This window comes from Balaenoptera ricei, chromosome 2, assembly GCF_028023285.1.
Source record: "Balaenoptera ricei isolate mBalRic1 chromosome 2, mBalRic1.hap2, whole genome shotgun sequence".
In the NCBI taxonomy this organism is placed as follows: domain Eukaryota; kingdom Metazoa; phylum Chordata; class Mammalia; order Artiodactyla; family Balaenopteridae; genus Balaenoptera; species Balaenoptera ricei.
This window is the reverse complement of record NC_082640.1, coordinates 20,897,817-20,921,873: the sequence shown is the minus strand read 5'-3', so window position 1 is coordinate 20,921,873 and position 24,057 is coordinate 20,897,817. Positions and strand designations below refer to the sequence as shown.

At 40.2% G+C, this 24,057-nt stretch overlaps 1 protein-coding gene across 2 annotated transcripts in view; it reads right to left on the bottom strand.

Annotated features, from left to right (window-relative positions):
* Positions 1–24,057, bottom strand: part of USP6NL (USP6 N-terminal like) — a 123,988-nt gene that overhangs the window by 35,449 nt on the left and 64,482 nt on the right. Inside the window, exons 3-5 of one of the 2 annotated variants that reach the window (XM_059912091.1) lie at positions 22,517–22,599; positions 13,631–13,670; positions 2,325–2,405 (exon numbers count right to left, since the gene is read on the bottom strand). In XM_059912091.1, the coding sequence (XP_059768074.1) occupies positions 2,325–2,405; positions 13,631–13,670; positions 22,517–22,599 (204 nt within the window). Of the gene's footprint in view, positions 1–2,324; positions 2,406–13,630; positions 13,671–22,516; positions 22,600–24,057 lie in introns of those variants that run through there. The other variant, XM_059912092.1, reaches the window with a different exon arrangement.

Below are 24,057 nucleotides of genomic sequence, written 5' to 3'. Positions count from 1 at the left end.
TTTTATTGAACTGAAGCTGAGACGAAAGTGTAGGTGCAACGCATCAAAACTGATCCTGTAATTAGCACTTGAGAGACCTTTCTACAAAGATGCCAGGTGAAGTAGTTGTCAGCTTTAGGCCAGTCTGAGAAGCAGAGTGTTAAACAAAAGAGCACAGGGGTCATGACCAACATCCTACTCTGAACAGATTCTTCTTGAAGCACCTTAATGAAATCAGGAACCCAGAAATGAACTTACTCCTGATGAAAATATAATAGTAAGAGTCTAATGGAATTTAAATAGGGATATTTAGGATGCTCAAAAAGAAGAGTGACATTATTCCTGTGAGATACCCCATGACAAAAAGATTTTCATGGTTGAATAAGTGTCATGCAATTTAAGGTCCCTCTTGAAAATTTCTACCACGCTATAATATTAAAGATGCTGAGGCATCCTGGAGTAAAGAAACCTGCTTACCTCGGTTCAGCTTTATCCCAACTTTATTTAACCAGAGAGCCCCTTTCTCATGTAATAATAAACAACACTTACTGACTGCATGTTAAATATCAGGCACTATTCTTTGTGCTTTACATGAATTAACTTATTTAATCCTCAAAACGACTCTGTGAAGGAGGTATTGTGATTACCCCCATTTTACAGACAAGTAAACTAAGGCAGAAAAAGGTTAAATACCTTCCTCCAGGTCATACTACTAGTAATGTGGCAGAGCTAGGGATTGAACCTAGGATAGTCTATTGCTTAACCATTAGGCAACAATGCTTTTGTGTAATACCCGTTAGACCCCAAGGAACTGCTGCTCCCTGGAATTCTTGTTGGTAAAGGCTGACACACAACAATTTATATCTATGTAAAGAGCAAAAAATATATATTACATGGAAAAAAAAGTGTGAGGAAACAGACAAAAAATCCTAACAGTTAACTCAGTGTTTTGCTGTAGGATTATGGAAGATTTCTTTTTTCCCTTTAAATATTTTTTACTGTCCAACCTTCTTGCTTTATATGCATGAAATCATTAAATCTTCGTCTCTTTGTAATGGGTATTGTTATCTCCATTTTATAGATGAGGAAACCGAGGCTTAGATGTCAGCAGTTCTCAAGGCGTGGGCCATGAGGTCAAGACATTTTCGTAATGATACTAAACCATGATTTGCCTCTTTCCCTATGTTGACTTTGGCACTGGGAGCAGAAAAGCCATGGTGGTGAAGCCCCTGGCACCTCAGCACAAACTGAGGCAGAGGAAGCACTGTGCTGGCAGTCACTGCATTCTTTCCTCACAGTTTAAAAAAGAGGTCAGTTCGCTCAGGAATGCCCTTGACGAAGCAATAGAAACTATTAATTTCATTCAATCTCAATCCTGAATACACACACGTCTTATTAATATTCTGAGCGATGAGGTGGAACGCACACAGAGCAGAGTGTCGGCCTCAAGAAAGAGCATTTATGAAATTGTATGAATCACGATCTGAACCAACTGCTTTGGTCACGGACACCGTCATTACTTGAAAGAACGACTGACCAGCCAATCGTGGTTGTTGAGACTTGGGTACTTAGCAGACATTTTTCTCAAAAATAAATGAAGTAAGCCACTTTAAGGAAAATACCTGACAGTATTTTTGCCCCTGATAACATTTGCCCTTTCAAGCAAAAGTTAGAATTTTGGAAAACTTATACCACTAGGAACTTCACAGCTTCCCAATATTTAAAGAAGAATAGTAGGAATTAGTAGGAATTCCTACTGATTAGATTAGTAGGAATATTAATAGATGTATGCATTTTTACAAATTGATTCAAAACAGCACAGAGTCAATGCAGGGTAAAAGATCTGGGGCGGGGTGCAGGGGTGGTCTGCTAGAAGCTTTAGGACAAGGAGACGCTCCTGCTTCATGGAAAGCTTTCAGAGGCCAGGCCTCTCTCCTTCTGAGCAGGGAGACAGGGGAATACGAAGCCTGGACCGACGGCAATAATCCTGATCCCAAAGGGAAGCCAAGCTCAGCAGGAAGCCGACACTGAAGTAGGCAGAGAAGAGAGACGGAAAGAAACGAAATCACAGGCAACCTAACCAAGCGGCGGAATTCAATCATCCCCGAAAGCCAGCTGACCTCTGGACTGTCCGCCACATCCTCTCAATTCCTGCAACCCATCTGAACTGGCTATTCTGTGACAGCACAAAGACTCCTAATTTGAGGCATTCCACTCAATTAAATTACACTTAAAAATTTTTTAAGAATATGAACGTAATATTCTTATAATTAAAGAGGAACTTTTACTGGGAAAATCCACATTGAATTTGTATAGTTTCATAAGGAAGTAACATTTTTAATTACCTTTTCAGTGTTCTTGTATTTTTCCCATCCTTTTAGCATTTTCAACCATTTAGTAGTTCTTTCAATTTCCAGGTGCTTTTGCTAAAAATAAAATTGAAATTCATTGTTACTGTTTGTTTCAGGCTTCTTTTACTTACAAATTACAAAAAAATGTCAAGGAAAATGCTGCTGAAAAAAGGACTACTAAAAAAGTTATGCTATATTGGACAGCAAATATCCTAACTAACTTTTTTTTAAAGTTGGATAATTGATGACATTTGCGTCAACAGTATCCCCTCACCGAAGTTAAGACACGTAGGAGATGCTCCATTGGGACAGGTAAAGAGAAAGGGATCACTTAAATTTTCTAACATTTTAATCACTGAAAACGCTGGGTATTCTACAAATTTAAGCCAAAAGGAAATTTTAAAACAGTCTGAAATATTTTTATGAAGCATCAGAACACAACTTCAAAATTCCATTCTCTTCTTTCACATTTTACCGATTTCTGGCATCTTAATGTTTTTGGTGACAAAGGTGGTTTTGTAAAGGACAATTGGGTATTACTGGGGGGAGATCATCATATAACTAGCACTATGTTAGTGAAAAATTGTACAAAAATAAGTAATAGTTGCTGCCCCAAGGCAAGTTCACTGTCTGCTAAGGGCACCCGACATGGAATATGCAGTGTTGTGACCTAGAGGCAGAGACGGTGACTCAAGTCCTGTGGAGGGAGCAGTCGAACCCACCCAGGGGCGTCAGAGAAGATGACTATAAATGAAGGACTGGAAGAGGGTTAGGGTTTTTATCAAGCGCAACATGGGAAAGAACATTCCGAGAAGCATGGACAGATGTACTTCTTCGACAATGCGGCAGTGTAGGGGCTAAAAAAGGAAGCATCCAGAGCTGAGGCTGAACACACAGGCGGGGGTCTTGGCTGTCACACTAAATTAAGATTTGGGGCAAAGCTGGGAACGGGGAAGGTGGTAGAGAAAAGGCTTCTTCCGCACTTCTTTGGTTTCAAGGAGAAGGGATATTTTTCCTAAGTACTCGGGGGGGGGCTCTCCAATCTCTTATTCACTCCTATGGTGGTAGAGTGACTTACTTGATTCGTACATTTAGAAAAAGAACTGGGTGTGCACAGCCCTCTGTCCCTTTACTTTGGCAGCCCAGCTACCCTCAGAAAATCCATTTGTACTCTGTTCTTTCAGGCAGGAAAAAACTCCCTCTTCAGCCAAGAAGTCTGGGTGACCCCTGTGCCCATGACCAGGTGAGCAAGTCCTCTCCTCTGGGGGCTCAGCCTAGGAGGCCCCTCGCTGCCGCACACCTAACCTCCTCCCCCCTAACTACTCCATCTACGAAGGCCGAGATGTTCGCTGCTTCCCCACTGCCTGGAACAGAGCCCGGCAGGGTCCACTCCTAATGATGACCTTTTCATTAGAACAAAACTCAACAGAATTCTTTCTTATGAGTGAGCTGAGATTCTGCTATTTTGTTAATTCTCCTCGATCCCAGCATTGTCTTTTCAGAAGGCCTAAGTGTATTAAGTGTATCTAAAAAGGAAACGAAATGGAAGACTAAACAGGAGAGAAAATGGTTCTGAGGATACATTTTATGCTCCAAAATGTATGCTCATTACACCCTTATGAGGTAGGTATAATCACCCCCATTTTACAAATAAGGAAACAGAGGCACAAAGGGTCTAATAAACTTCTCCAAGTTCCTGCATCTGGTGAGTTCAAGGCTAGGCAGCGTGGCCCCAGGACTTGCGCTCTAGGCCGCCATATCCTATGCTCTTGCCTCCACCATGTCCCCGCTCTCGTTGGGGATCACAGTTCCTGGATGAAAGCAATAGCTCCTCATCGACGGTCTTCAATCCAGCCTCAAACAGGCAGATGGCATAGGCCCACCATCGATAGATTAGATTAGATTCAAAAGAAGCATAAAATCCCAAAGAAAGTCCTGAATTTAGGAAAAGATTCTCACCAATCAGAATATTTTTATGGAATTTTATTTTTAGGCATATCCTTAAAACTCTTTAATTACTTCTTTACTCTTAAAAATTTTGATGGGTTTTTCATAACCAAAGATGATCACTTGTGAGCAAAAGATACTCTGTTATGATTCTCATTTTTCAAAAGATTAAGCATATTCTTCATTATATTATTAGTAATAAAATCTTACAGATGGTTCCAGAAATATGTTTAATTTTAAAACTCAGTGGGGCTCTGAAATCTAATTAATGTTTCTGCTAAATGTGACTTTAGAGAAGGCCAAGCTGTGAAAAATTAAGATTGATCTAAGATGCCATTTGGTACTTGCTTGTTCTTCTGCACTTCCCCCCCTGACTTCTTCAAAGCATAATCCCTTTCTCCACCAACAGGAAAACACCAAGTAATTCAAGCCCACCCAAGAGTACAATAACATACACTTTGCCAGGAAAAACCCTGCTGAGATCTAGCAGGTCTCTTGCTATCTTTCATTTTTATGACTATCAAACTGTCAATAAATCACTTTAAGAAATAGCTATTCTTTTCTTTAAAGGCACATTTTTGTATTCTAACGCTCATCATATATATAGAGAGATTATTTTAAATGCTACACATTCTCACATGCAAGGATAAAACAGACGCACACAATTTTCAGAACCATTAAGTATACATTTCTTTCCCCTACAGCAAAAAAAGGAAAAAAATACACTTTGGGTAAAGCTTCCAGGCTGTAGGATTTTAAAATTATACATCAGTAGTTCAATCAGGTTTAAGTGTTAACTCCATAACTCTGCCAGATCAACTACACCAGACTTGCATGCACTCATGAATCTATAATAAATGGATACAATATACTTTATCAGCAAACATGCTATAGCTTAACAACTCCAGAATTTATTCTGAGGTAAGAAGTAACCGAAAACACATGTGACAAATGTAAACTTAAATGCTCTAGAAAAACAGGCTAAGGAACATCATCTTGCCATGGACTCAGTAACACCAAAACAGACTAGAATATAACAGCAAGTTAGAATCTCACCCAGAAGTTCAGCAGATACTTCAAACTCAACACACCCAACACGATTTCCCTAAACATGCTGCTATCACCCCTCCCTTTCCTACTACGAATGAAGAGCATCACCACCCACTAAGTCAATCAACCTAGAAGCTTAGGTTGTCTTCAGTCTTCCTTGTATCTTCTTTCCACACCCAACCTACACTCTGCTGGTCCCATCCACTTCTGCTTCCTTCACATCCTCTGCCCTCTTTCTGTCAATCCTCATCCCTAGATGAGGGCAGTAACTCCTCACAGGTAGCCCTGGATGGCTTCAAGCCAGCCTCCACACTGCTATGACCTTTTAAAAGTGAGTCCCAGCTTAAAATCTTTCAATAGCTACAAATAAAGTTAAAATCTCTACACGGTTGGCCCTTCACAATATGGCCCAAACTCACCTTCTAGTTTCACTTCCTGCTACTTTTATGATCTGGCCACCTTGAATTATTTGTCATTCCCAACACACAATGTATTTTCATGCCTCTCTGACCAGTGTTTGCTTTTCATCTGCCTGTGATGCTCTTCCTCACCATCATCTGGCAAAACCTTACGCATCCTCTCAAGACCCAGTCAGATGTCAAAGGTTCAAAACCTTTTCTAAATTCCTCCATCCTCCAGGCAAAATAAACGTTTCTTCAGCATTTCCTGGCATGGACTAAGGACTCAGTTGGCCTGAGTTCTGCCCCTTCTTATCTGTTTCATTTGGGACAAGTTACTAATCTTTCTGTATCTTAGTTTCCTTATCTATAAAATGAGGATTATTATGATTATTGTTATAGCACCTAACACCACTTGTGTTCTAGTTGGTCTAAATGCCCAAATATTTATTATTATTATTATTATTAAAGGATGAACTCCTTGAGTACAGGAACCATATCATATTCTCTTCTTTTAATTTCATCACCTAAAACTGTGACTGGTGTACAAGAAAAGTTAAATAAACATTTTTAAACATAATTTACATCAGGAGAGACAAGCAAACAATACTATGAAGCAATTATGTAATAGCATTTTGTGGTCTTGGAAGCAGAGGGGTGGGAAGGAGAATGAATATGACTAGACCGACCAAAATCCTAAGTACTTTTTTTTTTTTTTAACATCTTTATTGGAGTATAACTGCTTTACAATGGTGTGTTAGTTTCTGCTTTATAACAAAGTGAATCAGTTATACATATACATATGTTCCCATATCTCTTCCCTCTTGCATCTCCCTCCCTCCCACCCTCCCTATCCCACCCCTCTAGGTGGTCACAAAGCACCGAGCTGATCTCCCTGTGCTATGCGGCTGCTTCCCACTAGCTATCTATTTTACATTTGGTAGTGTATATATGTCCATGCCACTCTCTCACCCTGTCACATCTTACCCCTCCCCCTCCCCATATCCTCAAGTCCATTCTCTAGTAGGTCTGTGTCTTTATTCCTGTCTTGCCACTAGGTTCTTCGTAACTTTTTTTTTTTCCCTTAGATTCCATACATATGTGTTAGCATACTGTATTTGTTTTTCTCTTTCTGACTTACTTCACTCTGTATGACAGACTCTAACTCCATCCACCTCACTACAAATACCTCCATTTCATTTCTTTTTATGGCTGAGTAATATTCCATTGTATATATGTGCCACATCTTCTTTATCCATTCATCCGATGATGGACACTTAGGTTGCTTCCATGTCCTGGCTATTGTAAATAGAGCTGCTATGAACATTTTGGTACATGACTCTTTTTGAATTATGGTTTTCTCAGGATATATGCCCAGTAGTGGGATTGCTAAAATCCTAAGTACTTTTGATAGCAGTTTGATCACTATAATACAGAAGTAAACATAAGTGAAGTACAATAGTATCTCTAATGTAGCATAATAAAGATATGGATCATTCCATCATGTTGGCAACGCTTTTCAAAGTGCTGCTAAAATGTGAAACTAATGATGTTAGGAATCTATACAAAGCTGATATTAAATAACTCTGTTGCCTTTATACACTGACATCTTACTTCTCCCAATTTTTATTGAAATATTTCAAGCCTACAGAAAAGTGGAAGACCAATGCACCATATACTAATATATGCTTCACCAAAATCCATCAATTATTAACATTTTGTCAGATTTAATCTATTTATATTAGGGCTTTTTTTTGCAGGGGGGTGGGGGGCGCTGATCTATTAGAAAATCTCAGACGTCGTGAACACTCCAAATATTTCAAGTATGTAACACCTAAGAACAAGACACATTATCCTACATAATCACAGTACAACTATTACACCCTTTCAAGAAATTTTAAATTGGTCCGTTATTTGGTAATAAACGGTCCATATACCAAACTCCCCACCTGTCCCAAAATCGTTCTTTAAAGCTGTTTTTCTTTAGGTGAGTTGGGGAGGGGAATTCAGAATCCAACCTTGGAACGTACATTGCCTTTACTGGCACATCTCTTAAGTTCCCTTTGCTCTAGAACAGTCCCCTGGCCTTTGTTTGTCTTTCATGATGTTGACTTTTGAAGAGTCCAGTGCACACTATCTGGCTTTGCCTAACTGTTTCCCCTAGATTTGGGTAGCACTATTACACAGGTGATTTTGTGTCCTTCTTATGGCATCACATCCAGTGACAGATCATGCTGATTTGTACCATTATCAATGATACAACTTTTGATCCCTTGGTTAAGTGGTATTTGCCCAATTTCTCCACTAACTAATAGAGAAATTCCTTTTCGTAACTAATAAGTAATCTGGGTGGTGCACTTTGAGATAGTATGGACATCCTGTTCCCTAATAGCTCTACTCCGTGGTCTTCTCATCCACTATAATCTCTGCCTGAGTCAATTCTGATTCTGATGGTGGTAAAATGGTATGGTGGATTTTTTTTCCTTAGGATTATTTCTATATTATTAACTGATATTTTTCTATTAGAAAGTTTTTCCTTTCAAGTCCCTCCCCATTTTTAATATCACTAAGGTATAAAGGACTATTTTATTCAATGTGTTATAATCCATTATTATTATCATCATTATTCTTTTTGAAGCTCAAATTCCCCCAAATTTGGCTGGACTGCCTCTTATCTGGTTGGAGATTTCCCCTCTTCAGGCAGATCCTTTAGACATGACCGATCTGGCACAATATAATTCAGGCTCACTTTATACTTTTTTCTATCCTAGACCTAGATCATCCATTTCTTTAAAGAAACAGCAGTTCTTTTTAATGGGGAATGGTAATCCAAAACTATGATCTGGGTACTAGATGTGCTCATCACTGAAATTTTAAAAATCATATAGGAGACCCTAGTATAAGAAAATTCTACTCCCCTGAGAGTGTCAGAACAACATATATCAAAAGGAAAATGATGCAGAGGTCTTAATCTCCATCCTATATTCCCTTTGTTATCTCTCCATTACCTCCACTGATTAGGAAACGGTACAGTGTTGTATACTCTTCCCCAGGAGCTGTTTTCAGGAAAGGACTAAACTTCCATTTGAAGTTTGCAATCTGATACCTGATCATCTTAAATTCACAAACCCTCTGAATCAGGACTGGCCCCTCCTATTGGGGCAAGGAGGATATAACGATTAAAAATGGGACCAATGTCTTCTTTGTTGAGATCACTCAACCTCTAGTGATCTGAGACTATAACTTAATCCTATACAGGACCAGTTGAATAGGAAGTACTTAACAACTGCTGCATCACCCACATAGTATGAAGTTGCCTTGCATTGGGTCCAATGCTCCTCCCACTAGTAACATGATTTATAATCTAGATAGTAAAGGCTACCCATATACACAATGCATGGATGGATATTAAATAGCCTTCTCTTCTAGAATAAGAAGTCTTAGAACTTTACTGAAGTTCAAGTCTTCAGATGTTTTTTTGAATATTAGGATGTGTGACTGAGGATAAAGTTGACCCAAGTCACGCACACCTAGACCTCACCAGCAGAGGTCAGGAGAGGATAAGGAGTGTAAGAAGCAAAGAGTTGTGTTTTGATACAATAATGACATTGAAAAGTCATGTATTTTGAGCAAGATTTCACACCTCGTAAAATTAAAATATAATTTTTAAAGATCTGAAAAGGCTCCAATATTCTGTTAAGCCATGCAAAATACCACACTGCAAAAAGGAATAGCTGAATCCATGAAAATTCATAGCTTTATATATCCTTTCCTCCTTCTTAAAAACATCAATAAGCTCAAAGAAACAATATAATACATTATTAATAGTGTTCTCTGCAGAGTAAATATAATAAGTGTGTTTGTTTATTTGTTTCAGTGACTGGGGGAATCCAAAGCAGTCTGCAAATACCAACACCAATCCTCTTATGAGGGACTGCCTTCTACACCCTATTTTAAACAGAGAATTACCTTATGTAAAAAGAATACACTGGCAAAGCTGGAACAAAAGCCCCGATGACTTGACTATGCATCAGTGTACAAGTCTTCCCAAACGGCACGCAGGAAGTACACACTGCAAGTGGATGCTTTGTGAAGATTGATGAACACCTGTACACATCCACAAGGCTATCATTTCCACTGATTTTATTCAATGCCGCATATGAATATGTAGAATTTTTTATTAGTTTCCTAGAAATGGCAGACCTCGGCCATTAGGACTAGGCAATCACTGAAGAACATATGAGCTAAACTGAAACTAGAAAAATTGGGGGAAATCCTGAAAACTAAAAAGTTTCCAGCCTCAGACTGCTTTGCATGTGTCTAAAGTTCTCATTCCACTTTAAAGAAACAATTGGGCCACACAATACGAGTGCAGTTTATAGACAAGGGTAGGACGGGGTCTCAGTCAGCAGCCTCAGAACCCCTGCTCCCAGTAAAAGACTGACAAGGGAATATAAAGCTATGTCTTATGTTAAATTATTAAGGTGTGCATATCATTTCAGAGTGATTCCCTATTATATTAAACTCTTTAGAGTAAACAATCCATTAATTATAACTTTATTTGCATTGGATAAGAGGTCTTTTACTGTACAGGCAAATCTCTTTAAAAAAAAATTAAAAACAAACAACCTCCCTCAAGCATGCATTCTCCAACTAGGTTTTGTCTCATATTTCTTCTTTCCTTCACTGTCACATTTCTTGAATCATCTACACTACTGGTTCCCACATGTCTGAATTTTCTGGACCAGGAATTCGTTTTGAAAGGGTAAGAGAGGTGGCATTGGAGAGAAAAGTCAATAGTGGGTTGTCAGATTTTTATTCTGCCAAATATGGATATCTTTTGTTAAAAGATACCTTCCAACTCATCTCTCCCTCATTTCTCAAATAAAGCACATTGTCAACATTTGAAAGGACAAGCTCCGCCAACTTTTAAATTCGCACGTTTAATGACACATCGCAGTCTTTATGTTCACCTGGTCGTTCACTCAGCCACCATTTATTAAGCACGTACCATGTGCCCTGCTCTAGATTCTGGGGATACAACAGTGAACAAAGCAGATGAAACCCCCCTCCTAGAGATTACATCCTAGTGAGGAAACAGACAAAATAAAGATATAAGTAAAATACTGAGTAAGTGAAACAGTGTTAGTACTAAAGAGAGGAACAAAGGAGGGAGGGGGATAGTTGACATGCAGGGGGGAGGGAGTTCCCAACGTAAGATCTGAGATGCCAGGGAGGGTCTTATTCCGAAGGCGGCGTCATACAGTAAATACCTGGAGGAGATGAGGGGCCGCGCCCTGTAGCTCTTGGGGGGAGGAGGAGGGGGTTCCCCAGGAAAGGAGGCAGCCAGGCAAAAGCCTGAAAGAGGGAACATGGCGGGCTAGTCGGGGAACACTGAGGAGGCCGGTGGGTGAGCAAGAGACGGGAGCAAGAGAGGAGAGACTCACGGAAACCAGTCACACGGGGCTCTGAGATCATTCTAAGGACCTTCCCTTTTACTGTGGACAAGCTGGAGAGCAGGCAGGATGTTCCCATCAAGAGTGACATGCTCTCTCTTATTTTAACAGGATCATTCCGGCTCTTGTGGTGAACAGACAGGAGACACTAGCAGAAGCAAGGAGCTGGAAGCCCCACAAGAAAGGTTCCAGCAGACCAGGCAGCAGAAGCGGGGATCCTGAGAAGTCATCAGACTCTGGACACACGCTGAAGGCCGAGCTGACACATGAGGTGTGGGGACGCTCAAACACAACTCAGAAGTTTTTAGACTGAAACCTGGAAGGGCGGCGCTCCCACTGGTTGAGATGGGAAGCTTGTTCACAGATGGATTTGAAGAGAATAACAGAAACCCCAGTTTGGACATTTATTAGACATCTGAGTGTATGGAGTAAGCCAGACACTAAGTCTAGACACTGAAATGCACACACAGTCTGGGGGTTGGTGTTTAAAGCCAAAAGACTAGATGAGATGACCGAGGAAGAGATCCAGACAGGAAAGAGAAGTTCCAGGCCTGAGCCATGGGCTCAGGATAAAGTCGTGAGATGAGAAGGAACAAGTGGAGGAAATGGAGAAAGAGCAGCCAGTGAGGAAAGAAGAATATGCGGAGAGTACGGGGTTCTGAAGGCCAAGAAATGCGAACGTGTGAGAGAGAGAGGCTAAGCAACCACATCACGTGCGCGGGTGGGTCACTGGGAACTGACTACTTGGTGTGACAGTGCAGAGATAAGAAATAAGAAACACGAAGCAAGCACATCGGCTGGGCCAGGCCAGAGACGGAGGTACTGGAGGTTTGAGAGGGAATAGGAAGCTGCACTGGTTAAAATGGGAGCAGAAATTCACTAGGAGGAAACGGTATGATGTCCAGGCAGCATAAACATCCAGCTGAGGTTTGTGATCATGCATGTAAAGTAAAACCAGTCATCCCAGTTGGGAGTCTTTTCCCAGTTACACTGAGCCGCTCAGGTGCAGGCGCTGCAGAGACACAAAGTTCAGCCCAGGAGAAGTGGGCAGGAGGTGGGGAGGCGGTGGGCCCAGCCTGTGGCAGAGCTGAGCTGGGAAGAGAGGGGAATGAAGACATAACAGTTGTGGGATCCAGAGCGTCCACGGATTAGCCAAGTCAGGGCACTAACAGAGAGAGAATGGCCAGAGAGTGGACACAAGCAAATCCCTGTGTGCCCATTTCCAAGTGGTCTGGTAGAAGTTCACCAGGAGCAGAACTGGTAGAAAGCGCCGTCACTTCCTTCTCCTGCCTCCCTGGGCCGCAGGGGCCCGCCTTCTCCACCAGCACCACTGCCAGGGCACGTGGCAAACACCACGCCCCTGAAAGCCACTACCATTTCCCACTGCTGCCTCACCTGACCCACCTCTAGTCACTGGATGAACAGCCAGCCTCTCAGAGCAGAAACCATGCCGTATTTGATCCTGATATTCCAGGCTATGACCTCGGTTCTAGACCCATGCTTGATATATAGTTGCTAAGCAGTAATACAGCTTTATTAAGAGAAAGAAATTTCTTTGCCCAAACATCAACGTTATGACACAGAGAGAATCAGGCAGTCACAAGAGAATTTAACTGCAGGAAGTACCTATAGGGCTCTCTACACGGTATATGTAAAATGGCACTTTTTATCCTGAGTTATGCTACAGTTCTAATTTTCAGGAAATTTTTATTTTAGAAAGATTTTCTAAAATATTTTTCAAATTCCAATTCCAATTTTACCTCCACTGTCTGAAACCCAGCCTCCTTCCCCCATCAAACATAAACAAACTGAGAATAATCCCCCCGATCAATAGCCTCCCTCTCAATTCATAAATTCTACAGTTCATTTTTAGGTACATAAAACAATGGAGGGGGGGAGGCTCTGAGCAGCCTTAGACATTCAGTCGCTGGTTCTCGTGCCCACCAGCTATGGGGCCAGCTCCCCAGCCAAGTGCGATGAGGAAAGGGGAACGGCTGAGTTACAAAAAAACTGATGAGCTTACTATATATAAGACTTCTAAGTCTTTAAAATGCAAATGTACTTATTTGACTACAGCAAACTCTTTTTGGTGTTGTCTGTGGAAAATGTGATTAAAAGCTCATGGCACAGTTATGTTCCAAAGAGCTGCTGGTCTGGACCACGGCTTCAGGAGCCACACGGTGCTTGAGAGGCACGTCCACAATGCACTCTCTGCTAACGCCTACCTCTCCTTTTTTCCAAGTACCTATCAGAAGTTCCATAAAATCTAAAATTATTTCATCATTAATTTAATTACTTTCTTACAGTAAGAAACATGAGGGTCAAATTCTAACGATGACTGCAGCACTGACATATAACACGGCACTCACAATCACAAAGGTGGCAGGTTTTATTCCTCTGATGAACGTAATTCCCCGGTAACTGTAAACAAACGCAGAGCTGGACTTACCCGTTCCATAGCTGCGTTATGATATGGGAGCTCCTCTTCGCTGCAGAGGAAAAACAGTGGACGTGAAATAGTTGAAACCAGAGCAAACTTTTAAAAAATTATAAACCTGTAGGTAAACACGATGTACAACCATTTCTTTATCATCTCAAGAGCTACATAAGCTTCCATTCTACCGAATCTAACATAAAACAATGAGCTATTCTGTCACCACGTCCCCTGTCTTCAAATCTCTAGACACACTCTGTCCAATCCAGTCATCTCTAGTCACAGGTGGCTGCTTAATTTTAAATGTAAATTAAAATGAAATAAAATTAAAATTTCAGTTATGAGCCTCACTAGCCATGGTCCAGCTACCACACTGAACAGTGCAGATATAGTGACAACACTTGCACCGCTGCAGAAAGTTCTACTGGACAACACTGCTCCAGTCCAGGAGTCAACAACCTTTTCCTGCAAAGGTAAATATCGAATAGTAAATATTTTAGGGTTTGTGGGCCACACAGTGTTTTTCATAATACTCAACTTTGATGTCGTACTGTGAAAGCAGATACTGACAGCATGTAAATACAGTGTGGTTTTGTTCCCATGAAACGTTTACAAAAATAGGTGGTGAGCTGGATTTGGCCTATAGGCCATAGTTTGCCAACCTCTACCCTAGACCATCACCTCCACTTTCTGTCTTCAACTACAGCCTGTAACAAATGATTGTTCAAAAAAATTAGTATAAGGAAATAAAACTGCCTCCCATGGATTTATGAATTAAAAAGAAAACTTCAACTTTTATTCTGTAAATAAGGAAAGCTTCATTTGTCGAAACTTCAATGGGAATAATTTTTAAAAATGTAAATATAATAAAAGATCAAATCCATTTCTCTGATACAGTAATTTTGTGATACTACCTCCAATATAAAACATTCTGAGACTCTTGAATTAATTGTCAGTAATATGAAAACAATGTACTATCTGTAAACAGTGCTATGTGCTTTGAGTTGCTCTATCAGTAGTACTGATGTTTTGACAAGAACTATTCATATTCTTCCCTTAGTTTCTATTGACACCAGATAATAACACTTTTAAGAGTATAATATGTTAGTATTCAAGAGTCCAACGTTTTCAAAAGCCCTCTTTTGCTACTCTGAAGAGTCCTTAGGTGAAGCATGAAGCTACAGCAATGAAACTGACCAAAAGGTGTAAGAGCCAAAAGAGATCTCAGAGAGATAGTCCAACCCCCTCATTTCACAGATAAGAAAACTAACATTTTCACTCAGACGCCATCACTTATCCTAATACAGAGATGTTCAGCACTATCTAACCCAGTGGGTTCAAACTTAGATAAGTATCTATCTTCAGATTGTGCAAGAGTATATGAAAAACAGGCTAAGAAACCAATTCTCAAGAAAAAGAATATCTGAGGATTAAATATAAGTTTCTTTTTTTTTGAAGTGCCTACTCACCTTTTTTATTTTTTTTTTAAATAGCTTTTGTTATGCTCTTAGTCTAACTTTCCCTGCTGATTTGTAATCCTGATTACTAGTAATGCATGAATTACCAGCGATGCATGAATGGCACCCGTCCATTCTTCATGTACTGGCAGAAGAAGGCCTTGACAGGCCTTCCAGGTCCAGTGTTGATTCCAGGTCAACACTACTGCAATGTACTTGCTAGGTGATTAGGTCAGCAAGGGCATCTTGAAAGAATAAGAACATCTGGCAACCTCTGTGTGTACCAACGATGGTATTTCTGGGGTGAGTGGGCTGGGCTGCCCTGGGCAAGAGCAACCTTCTGTGCAGCTGATTTGAGCAGATCCTGACCTAACACCGAACACTGGACATTCCTACCTGCAAATGAAGTGCCAACTCTGGCTGCCACCACAGGACAAGTTCTTCAGTGTCCTCCTATTCACTAAACAGGACTAACAGACCTAACTGTGCCTGTTCTCAGCACTGAATCAGAACCAAGTTTTGCACACGTCTGTGGAATGGAATGGTGCGAATCATCTGCTCAGGCTACATGGTCTGTGCCGGGCGGGTCCTACCCCCGCCTCTGGCAACCACCAGTATGTTCTCTATATGTATGAGTTTGAGTTTTTCTTTTTTTTACATTTCACATGTAAGTGAGATCATACAGCATTTGTCTTTCCTTGACTTATTTCACTGAGTAGAATGCCTTTAAGGTCCACCCATGTTGTTACTAATGGCAGAATTTCCTTCTTTTTTACGGCTGAATAATATTCCACTGAATATATTCACCACATATCCATTCATCCGTTGATGGATGCTTAGGTTGTTTCATGTCTTGGCTATTGAGAATAATGCTGCAATGAACATGGTGGGTACAGATACCTTTTTGAGTTAGTGTTTTCATTTCCTTCAGATACATACCCGGAAGTGAAATTGCTAGATCAGACGGTAGTTCTATTTTTAATTTTTTGAAGAACCTCCATACTATTTTCCATAGTGGCTATACCAATTTACATTCCCACCAACAGTGTACAAGGGTTCCCTTTTCTCCACATCTTTGCAAAACTTGTTATTTCTTGTCTTTTTGATGATATTCATTCTAACGGGAGCAAAGTGGTATCTCACTGTGGTTTTGATTTGCATTTGCCTGATGATTAGTGATGCTGAACACATTTTCATGTACCTGTTGGCCATCTTCTTTAGAAAAATACCTATTCAGATCCTCTGCCCATTTTTTTACTGGACTGTTTGGAGGGCTTTTTTGGCTAGAGTTGTATAAGTTTTTTGTATATTTTGGATATTAATCCCTTATCACAGCGGTCCCCAACCTTTTTGGCACCAGGGACCTGTTTCGTCAAAGACAATTTTTCACAGACGGTGGTGGGGGGATTGGTTCAGGTGGTAATGCGAGCGATGGGGAGCGGCAGATGAAGCTTTGCTCACTCGCCTGCCACTCACCTCCTGCTGTGTGGCCTGGTTCCTAATAGGCCACAGACTGGTACCAGTCCGCAGACGGGGGGTTGGGGACCCCTGCCTTATCAGATACATGATTTGCAAATCTCTTCTCCCATTCAGTAGGCTGCCTTTTCATTTTCTTCATGGTTTCCTTTGCTAAGCAGAAACTTTTTAGCTTGATGTAGTCCCACTTGTTGTTTGTTTGTGTTTGTTTTTACTTTTGTTGCCTTCGCTTTTGGTGTCAAATCCAAAAAATCATCACCAAGACCAATGACAAGGAGGTTACCACCTAATTTTTCTTCTAGGAGTTTCATGGTTTCAGGTCTTATGTTCAAGTCTTTAATCTACTTTGACTTGATTTTGGGGTATGGTATAACATAGTGGTCCAATTTCATTCTTTTGCATGTAGCTGTCCAGTTTTCCCAACACCATTTACTGAAGAGACTGTCCTTTCCCCATTGTATATTCTTGGTTCGTTTGTTATAAATTAATTGACCACATATGCATGGACTCTAACAGATCTATGTGTCTGTTTTCATGTCAGTACCATACTGTTTTGATTACTATAACTTGTAATAGAGTTTGAAATCAGGAAGCATGATGCCTCCAGTTTTGTTCTTCTTTCTCCAGATTGCTGTGGCTATTCTGGGGCTTCTGTGGTTCCACACAAATTTTATAATTGACTGTTCTATTTCTGGGAAACATGCCATTGGAATTTTGATGAAAACTGCATTAAATCTGTAGATTGCTTTGGGAAGTATGGACATTTTAACAATATTAATTCTTCCAATCCATGAGCATGGAATATCCTTCCATTTATTTGTGTCTACTTATATTTCATCAATGTCTTACAGTTTTCAGTGTACAGGTCTTTCACCTCCTTGGTTAACTTGATTCCTAGGTATTTTACTCTTTTTGATGCAATTGTAAATGAGACTGTTTTCTTAATTTCTTTCTGATAGTTTGTTACCATGGTATAGACATACAACTGGTTTTTGTATGCTGACTGTATATCTTACAGCTTTACTGAATCCGTTTATTAGTTCCAACATTTAGTGGAGTCTTTTTTTTTTTTTTTTTAAGAAATTCACGTTCTTTTATTTATTTATTTATTTATGACTGTGTTGAGTCTTCGTTTCTGTGCGAGGGCTTTCTCTAGTTGTGGCAAGTGGGGACCACTCTTCATCGCGGTGCGCGGGCCTCTCACTATCGCGGCCTCTCTTGTTGCGGAGCACAGGCTCCAGACGCGCAGGCTCAGTAATTGTGGCTCACGGGCCCAGTTGCTCCGTGGCATGTGGGATCTTCCCAGACCAGGGCTCGAACCCGTGTCCCCTGCATTGGCAGGCAGATTCTCAACCACTGCGCCACCAGGGAAGCCCCTTAGTGGAGTCTTTAGAGACTATATAGACAGACATATCATCTGCAAATGGAGCCGGCTTTACTTCTTTCCTTCCAATTTAGATGTGTTTTATTTCTTTTTCTTGCCTAATTGCTCTGGCTAGGACTTCCAATATTATGTTCAATAAGAGGTGAGAGTGGGCACCCTTGTCTTGTTCCTCATCTGAGAGGAAAAGCTTTCAGTTTTTCATCATTGAGCATGATGTTAGCTGCAAGCCTGTCATGTAGCTTTTATTATGTTGAGGTACATTCACTCCATACTCATTTTGTTATGAGTTTTTATCCTGAATGGATGTTGAATTTTATAAAGTCTTAAGACCTCATAGATAGAATGTGGTCCATTCATGAATTTTCTTGCATTACTGCTCCATTTCTAAAATCTTTCATACAAAATCTGCTATGTGCTCCACTGATCTCCAAAGAACTTTTCCTCTTCAAGTCTCTGTGTTGGCATACACTCTCTCACAGCCTTCCAAAGAGAAAACAGGGAACTGTGCCTTATCAAGAGCTATACACAATGTATAGATACACAGGTAAAACACTGTGGCAGCCTCAGGCACCATGGCTGGCATGCTGCAGGAGTGTACTAATGTTGCTGAATGAATGTGTGAAGGGAAGGCTGAACGCATGCCTGCATTCATGTATGCATCTTTACCTTGCCACCTAAATATCCTCCAAGTAGAAGAAAGGGAAGACCAAAATCTGGGTGAGTGCAGTGTTCCTTTAGATCAGCAAATTACAGCCCCTGAATGAAACCTGGCCATCGGCCTGTTTCTGTAAATGAAGTTTTACTGGAACACCACCATGCTCATTTATATATTGTCTATGGTTGTTTTCATGCTACCATGGTAGAGTTGAATAGCTGTAACAAAAACCATATGGTCCGCAAAGCCAAAATGTATTTAATATCTGCCTCTTTACAGAAAATGTTTGCCTACCCCTGCTTTAGAAAACAAAGGTTCGTCGTCTAATGGAAAGAGGCACCTAGAGACTGCTTAAAGAAAACACCAAGCTGACAGCAAGAAGCTATGCCTTGTAGAAATACACAAAGTAAAAACAACAACGTAGCCATCACTGGAAACACAGGGACCTTACCTGGATCTATTTTCTTTTATCTGCTATTAAGCTTAAAAGAATTACTAATTAGAGTGTATGTGCTTGTAATTTCTCAATAGCTCAAACAGAGTATTTCTGTAACTATGAGATAAACTTTCATTTGGAAACATAAAAGTTAACTTGTGAAAATCAGTTATTCAATATACTGACTAAATTTTATTTCCCATTTTGTAGCAAATTTTGCCTAAGTTTAGATTTACTCTAGTCAAAATTATTGGATGGGTAGAAAGAGTTCTCAAGGCCTCGTTATTAAAACAGATATTCTTTAAAAACAAAAACACCATTATTCTGGCTTACAAATATTTATATAGTCACATTAAACTACAGACAATGTGCTAAATTTTATAAATATACACATTTTGATAAGTAGTTGAAAATCTGAAGCTTGGTATTAATTTTATCTTTATTTTTGAAACAATTTCCTTCTAATTCTTCTATTAATAACTTGTGGCCTAAAAGCATTATCTATCATTATCCAAATACCAAGCATTCTTTGTCGAGCAGACTAACAGTGACTATTTTTGAAAAAAGTGTTGAAAGTTCAAGTACTGAAAGTTCTCTAAGTTCTTAAATAAGCTCGATTTCTCCATTCTCCAGATACAAGTCCATCACAGGCATGCAGCTAGGGACAGCTCCCCATTTCTGCACACTAAACAAAGACGGCCCTGTTCCAGCATCACGCCAGGCTAGTTTGGCAACAGTTTTTATATTTATTGTGAAATCTGTTATAAAACCAAGTTAGTCCTATACTGTATTTGTTAATTACTGTCATCCCTCTCCACATATCATAACAAGTAATTTAAGTTACAAAAACTGTAATCAGATATGAAGTCAGCAGCCTTCAGAGAAGGCTGCAAAGTTACTTTGCACCATTTTATTGATGTTGACACTTAAAACCCATGTTTATCACAGAACCAATCAGAAATTACAAAGAACTAAGACAGCAGAAAGAAACACTCTTGATCAAGGTGTGACAGGGAGCAACGTCTAAAATTCCTAGGCCAGGTGACTTTACTCAGTAGCGCAAAACACCCCAGCAGCAACCTTGGGAGAAAGTGTCTCACTGAAATGAAGCACTGTAACAAAAATCAATGACTTTGGTGAAGTTCAATAAAGCCTAACACTACACTAAAATCCATTTCTATGCTTCATTATTTTTATTTGTGCTGCCTGCTTTAGGATTGCACCACGGAGTTAATAAAAAATTTAGGGGGGCAGTATGAGGACTGGTTGGGCTTCGTTTTCAAAGACCGCTGAGCTCACCAGCTATGTGAGCGTCCATCTGAGGAGTGGGATCATTTCAAACAGATCCCTCTCCTTAGGCACTCTTCTTTCCCCCTTTAATTTTCTTTCTAGGCATTTCAAAGAGCTTCTTCGATGTTTCTCTTATTAAAACTACAGAGGCAATAGCATGCAGAAGGTCAGAACTCAGGCTCTGCCCTGAGGCTGCCATGGTCAGTTCCCCAACCCGACATTTACTGCGAGCACAACCTGGGCAAGTTGCTTGACCTCTTTGTGCTTCAGTTTCATCTAAAAAAAGACAAAAAGAGTACCTATCCCAAAGAAGTTTTGAGAGAAATAATCCATGTTAAGAGCTTAGAACAGTGCCTGGCACACAGTAAGTGCTCAATAAATATTAGCTAATATTATTAAGGTAAATCACTGACTGGCTTTTTTTTCCCACTAGAGCCAAATGGACCTCAGCACAGAGGTAAAAAGAAACACGGAGTAACTGAGTGTGATTTTTAGATTGTAGACACAGGCTAGGCTCTTGGGCCAGAACCTAGTTGTTTTAAGCAATGAGAAAAGAGAATTTAGGTAATTCCTAGACCCTTCTGGAATGCACGGATTTTTCATATGCATTTTGTCCTATATTAGACCATTTTATGATAAAAACATCCTTTGTAGTGGTTCACGCCCATCACGAACACTTGGGGAGGTCAAAATCAGCTGAGTTGTATCCTACCTTCTGAATCAAAATCTGGGATACCACCCAGATATCTATTTAAACAAACAAACAAACAAACAAACATTTTCCAACTAATTCTAATGTGCAGGAGATTCTGGGACCCACTGATCTTGACAGTGCTAAATGCTCAAAGTGTCCTTCCAAACAGCATTCACATACCTCAGATCTGCACATTAACCCACACAAATGTAAAATCATTTCCTGTCCCATTTGTGGCCAAGTTTGATTTACTTTAAAAAAAAAAAAAAAAAAAAGCTGAAGTGGGGGTTTCCCTTAGGAACGTATTTTCATCACAGTTACACACTGCTCTGTTGGTCTGCTGAAATTCAAAGTCTTCTAATTAGAACCACACAGGAGAACATTTCGGATATGCTGATATCATTAGGTAGCATAATGACACCTTACATTTGTCTAGACCTGTATGTAGTATTCTATCATTTTATTTCTTCAAAGCTTCAAGTACCCCTAAGTATGTAGAGCAGTTAATGATTTCTGTTTCACAGATAAGGCGTGAAATAGTTAACTGAAACCAGCAAAGCCAGAAGAAGACCATACATTCTAACTCCCAGAACTGTTTCTGTTTGTTTGCTTGTGTTACCCTGAGAAAAACATGATACAACAAAATACTTTCTAAATGCAAGAAAACGGAACAGAAAGGAAAAAGAAGGTCTGAGTACTATAAAGTTACTGCTATGAACTCCCTAAGAAATTGTATTCCTCCTTCAAAATTTAATCATGTATCATAAAATAAAAATCCCTGGCTTCTTCCTCTTTATAATAAATGAGACTGGGAAAGGATAAATGTGAATAAGTAGTAGGTTAATCACTAAATTGTATGGAACCATACAAACTACAGAGATGCAGAAAAGTCTCCAGCCCATGGGAATCTTACTAAACAAAGCCAGAACCAAACAGGCAAATTCACATCATTTCAGGATGTTTTTAAGAGTCAAAATCACTTTAACTACTTTACTTTATAGTGCTCTAGACCTCTCTCGACTCCTTACATAACATACTCAGGATAAATGGAATTAATTTTGAGAAGCAATAACACGAACACATTTCCCACCATAAGGAAGATCAGTGGCATTTCTTTTCATTGCTCATTTTTAGGCTGCACAATACTAAAGTTCTAACTGCTAATTATTTTTAAAATGCATTTATATAAAATAAAATGTTTTATAATTATTTTTGAAATACAAGGTGTTATTGATTTCCACTTAATTCTGCTAAATTATTAATATAACTCATTCACTGCACTTAATGTTCTTACTAAAACACAATGAATATTAAAGATTGTATTCTTAACTATAGTTCAATTTCAATCACAGAGGTTAAAAATGCCGGGAATTTAATAAAAAAAGCATGTTGCAGGATCAATCCTGGAATCTTATTCAGAGCAATGCTATTAAAAATAAAGAAAATCAACAAAATAGGAGACCATAGAAACATAATTTTAAAAGTTAGCTTTCAAACTATGCAACTTACTGTAAGAAGCCAAATCTATCCGTGACTTTGTAAACAAGGTAATCAGCATCTTCCCAAGGCTCAATCTCTGCACCTTCTCGTCCCTATAATAGGGGACAAAGAAGGGTGTTATTGGGAATATATAAAACTGAATAATTTCTTAAAAAGAACAAAAAACAAGACTTATTTTTTACTAAAAATAAGAGCTGGAACTGAGGCATTATCAACCCTAATTAACTTAAAAAAAAAATTTCTGGCAATAATCACTATTTCTTTGATACAAACTTTGGAAGACATTAAGCCATGATCAGACCTGGGTTCCTGTGAGAAACAGACTGGGAAAGAGGGAGCAGCAGAGGACAAGAAGCCACTCAAGAATGAACCGCCAGGGATTCCCTGGTGGTGCAGTGGTTAAGAATCTGCCTGCCAATGCAGGGGACGTGGGTTTGAGCCCTGGTCCGGGAAGATCCCATGTGCTGCGTGCGCCACAACTACTGAGCCTGCGCTCTAGAGCCCGTGAGACACAACTGCTAAGCCCGCGTGCCACAACTACTGAAGCCCACTCTCCTAGAGCCCGTGCTCCACAGCAAGAAAAGCCACCGCAATGAGAAGCCCGCGCACCGCAACGAAGAGTAGCCCCCGCTCGCCGCAACTAGAGAAAGCCCGCGCGCAGCAACGAAGACCCAACGCAGCCAAAAATAAATAAATAAATTTATAAAAAAAAGAATGAACCGCCAAACTTCAAGGTTTTAGAGTGAAAACATCTTAGAAAAAAGTATGTCTTGCTTTTTCATGCTAACTTCTCAGAAGAGTAGGCTACCTACTTTGCCTCTCTTCCCCTTCACTCCCAGCTCTACTGGCCCTGATACTATCCTTGCCAAGGTCAGAACCGGCCTCCCACCGTCAGATCCCGTGGACACTACTCTGGCGTCCTCACCGCGTGGATTTTTCCACTGCGCTTGTCAGTGCTGCTCAGCCTCATGACACCATCGTCTCTTGGTTCTCCTGTCCCTCCCCCACTCTTCTGTGACAGCTTCCTCATGGGCCGCCCCCACCGAGTGTCCGTGTGCCCAGAGCTCCATCCTCAGCCCACTGCCCGCCACACTCCCCTCCTGAGCTGTGAAGCAGCACTGATTAGAGCAGGAGCCCCAGGGCAAGAGTCTACACTAATCCCTCACGTCTAACGTTTAGTACCCGACTGTCTCGTGGGTGTTTTATAACTGCCTGTTCATGCGTTCTCTGAGTAGGCCGTGAGCATCTTGTGGGCAAGGACCCCTTGTAACTCACGTTTGTACAGTGAAACCCCAAGGCCTAGCATGACACTTGGCCTGGTCACTAAGTGTTAACTGCATGAAAAAAAAAATGCACGTGAGCATGAACAAACGATGGTTCTACTGGTTTTAAATTAGTTAAGCAGTTAAATAAATTAATTAGGTTTTTCACGGACTACGTTAAAACCTAATCATAATAATGGGAAACGGTGTCTGATGTTCCAAATAACCAACTTAAAAACAAACTCTGGGAACATAAGTGTTAAGTTGAGCTCTGCCTGAATGCCTCCC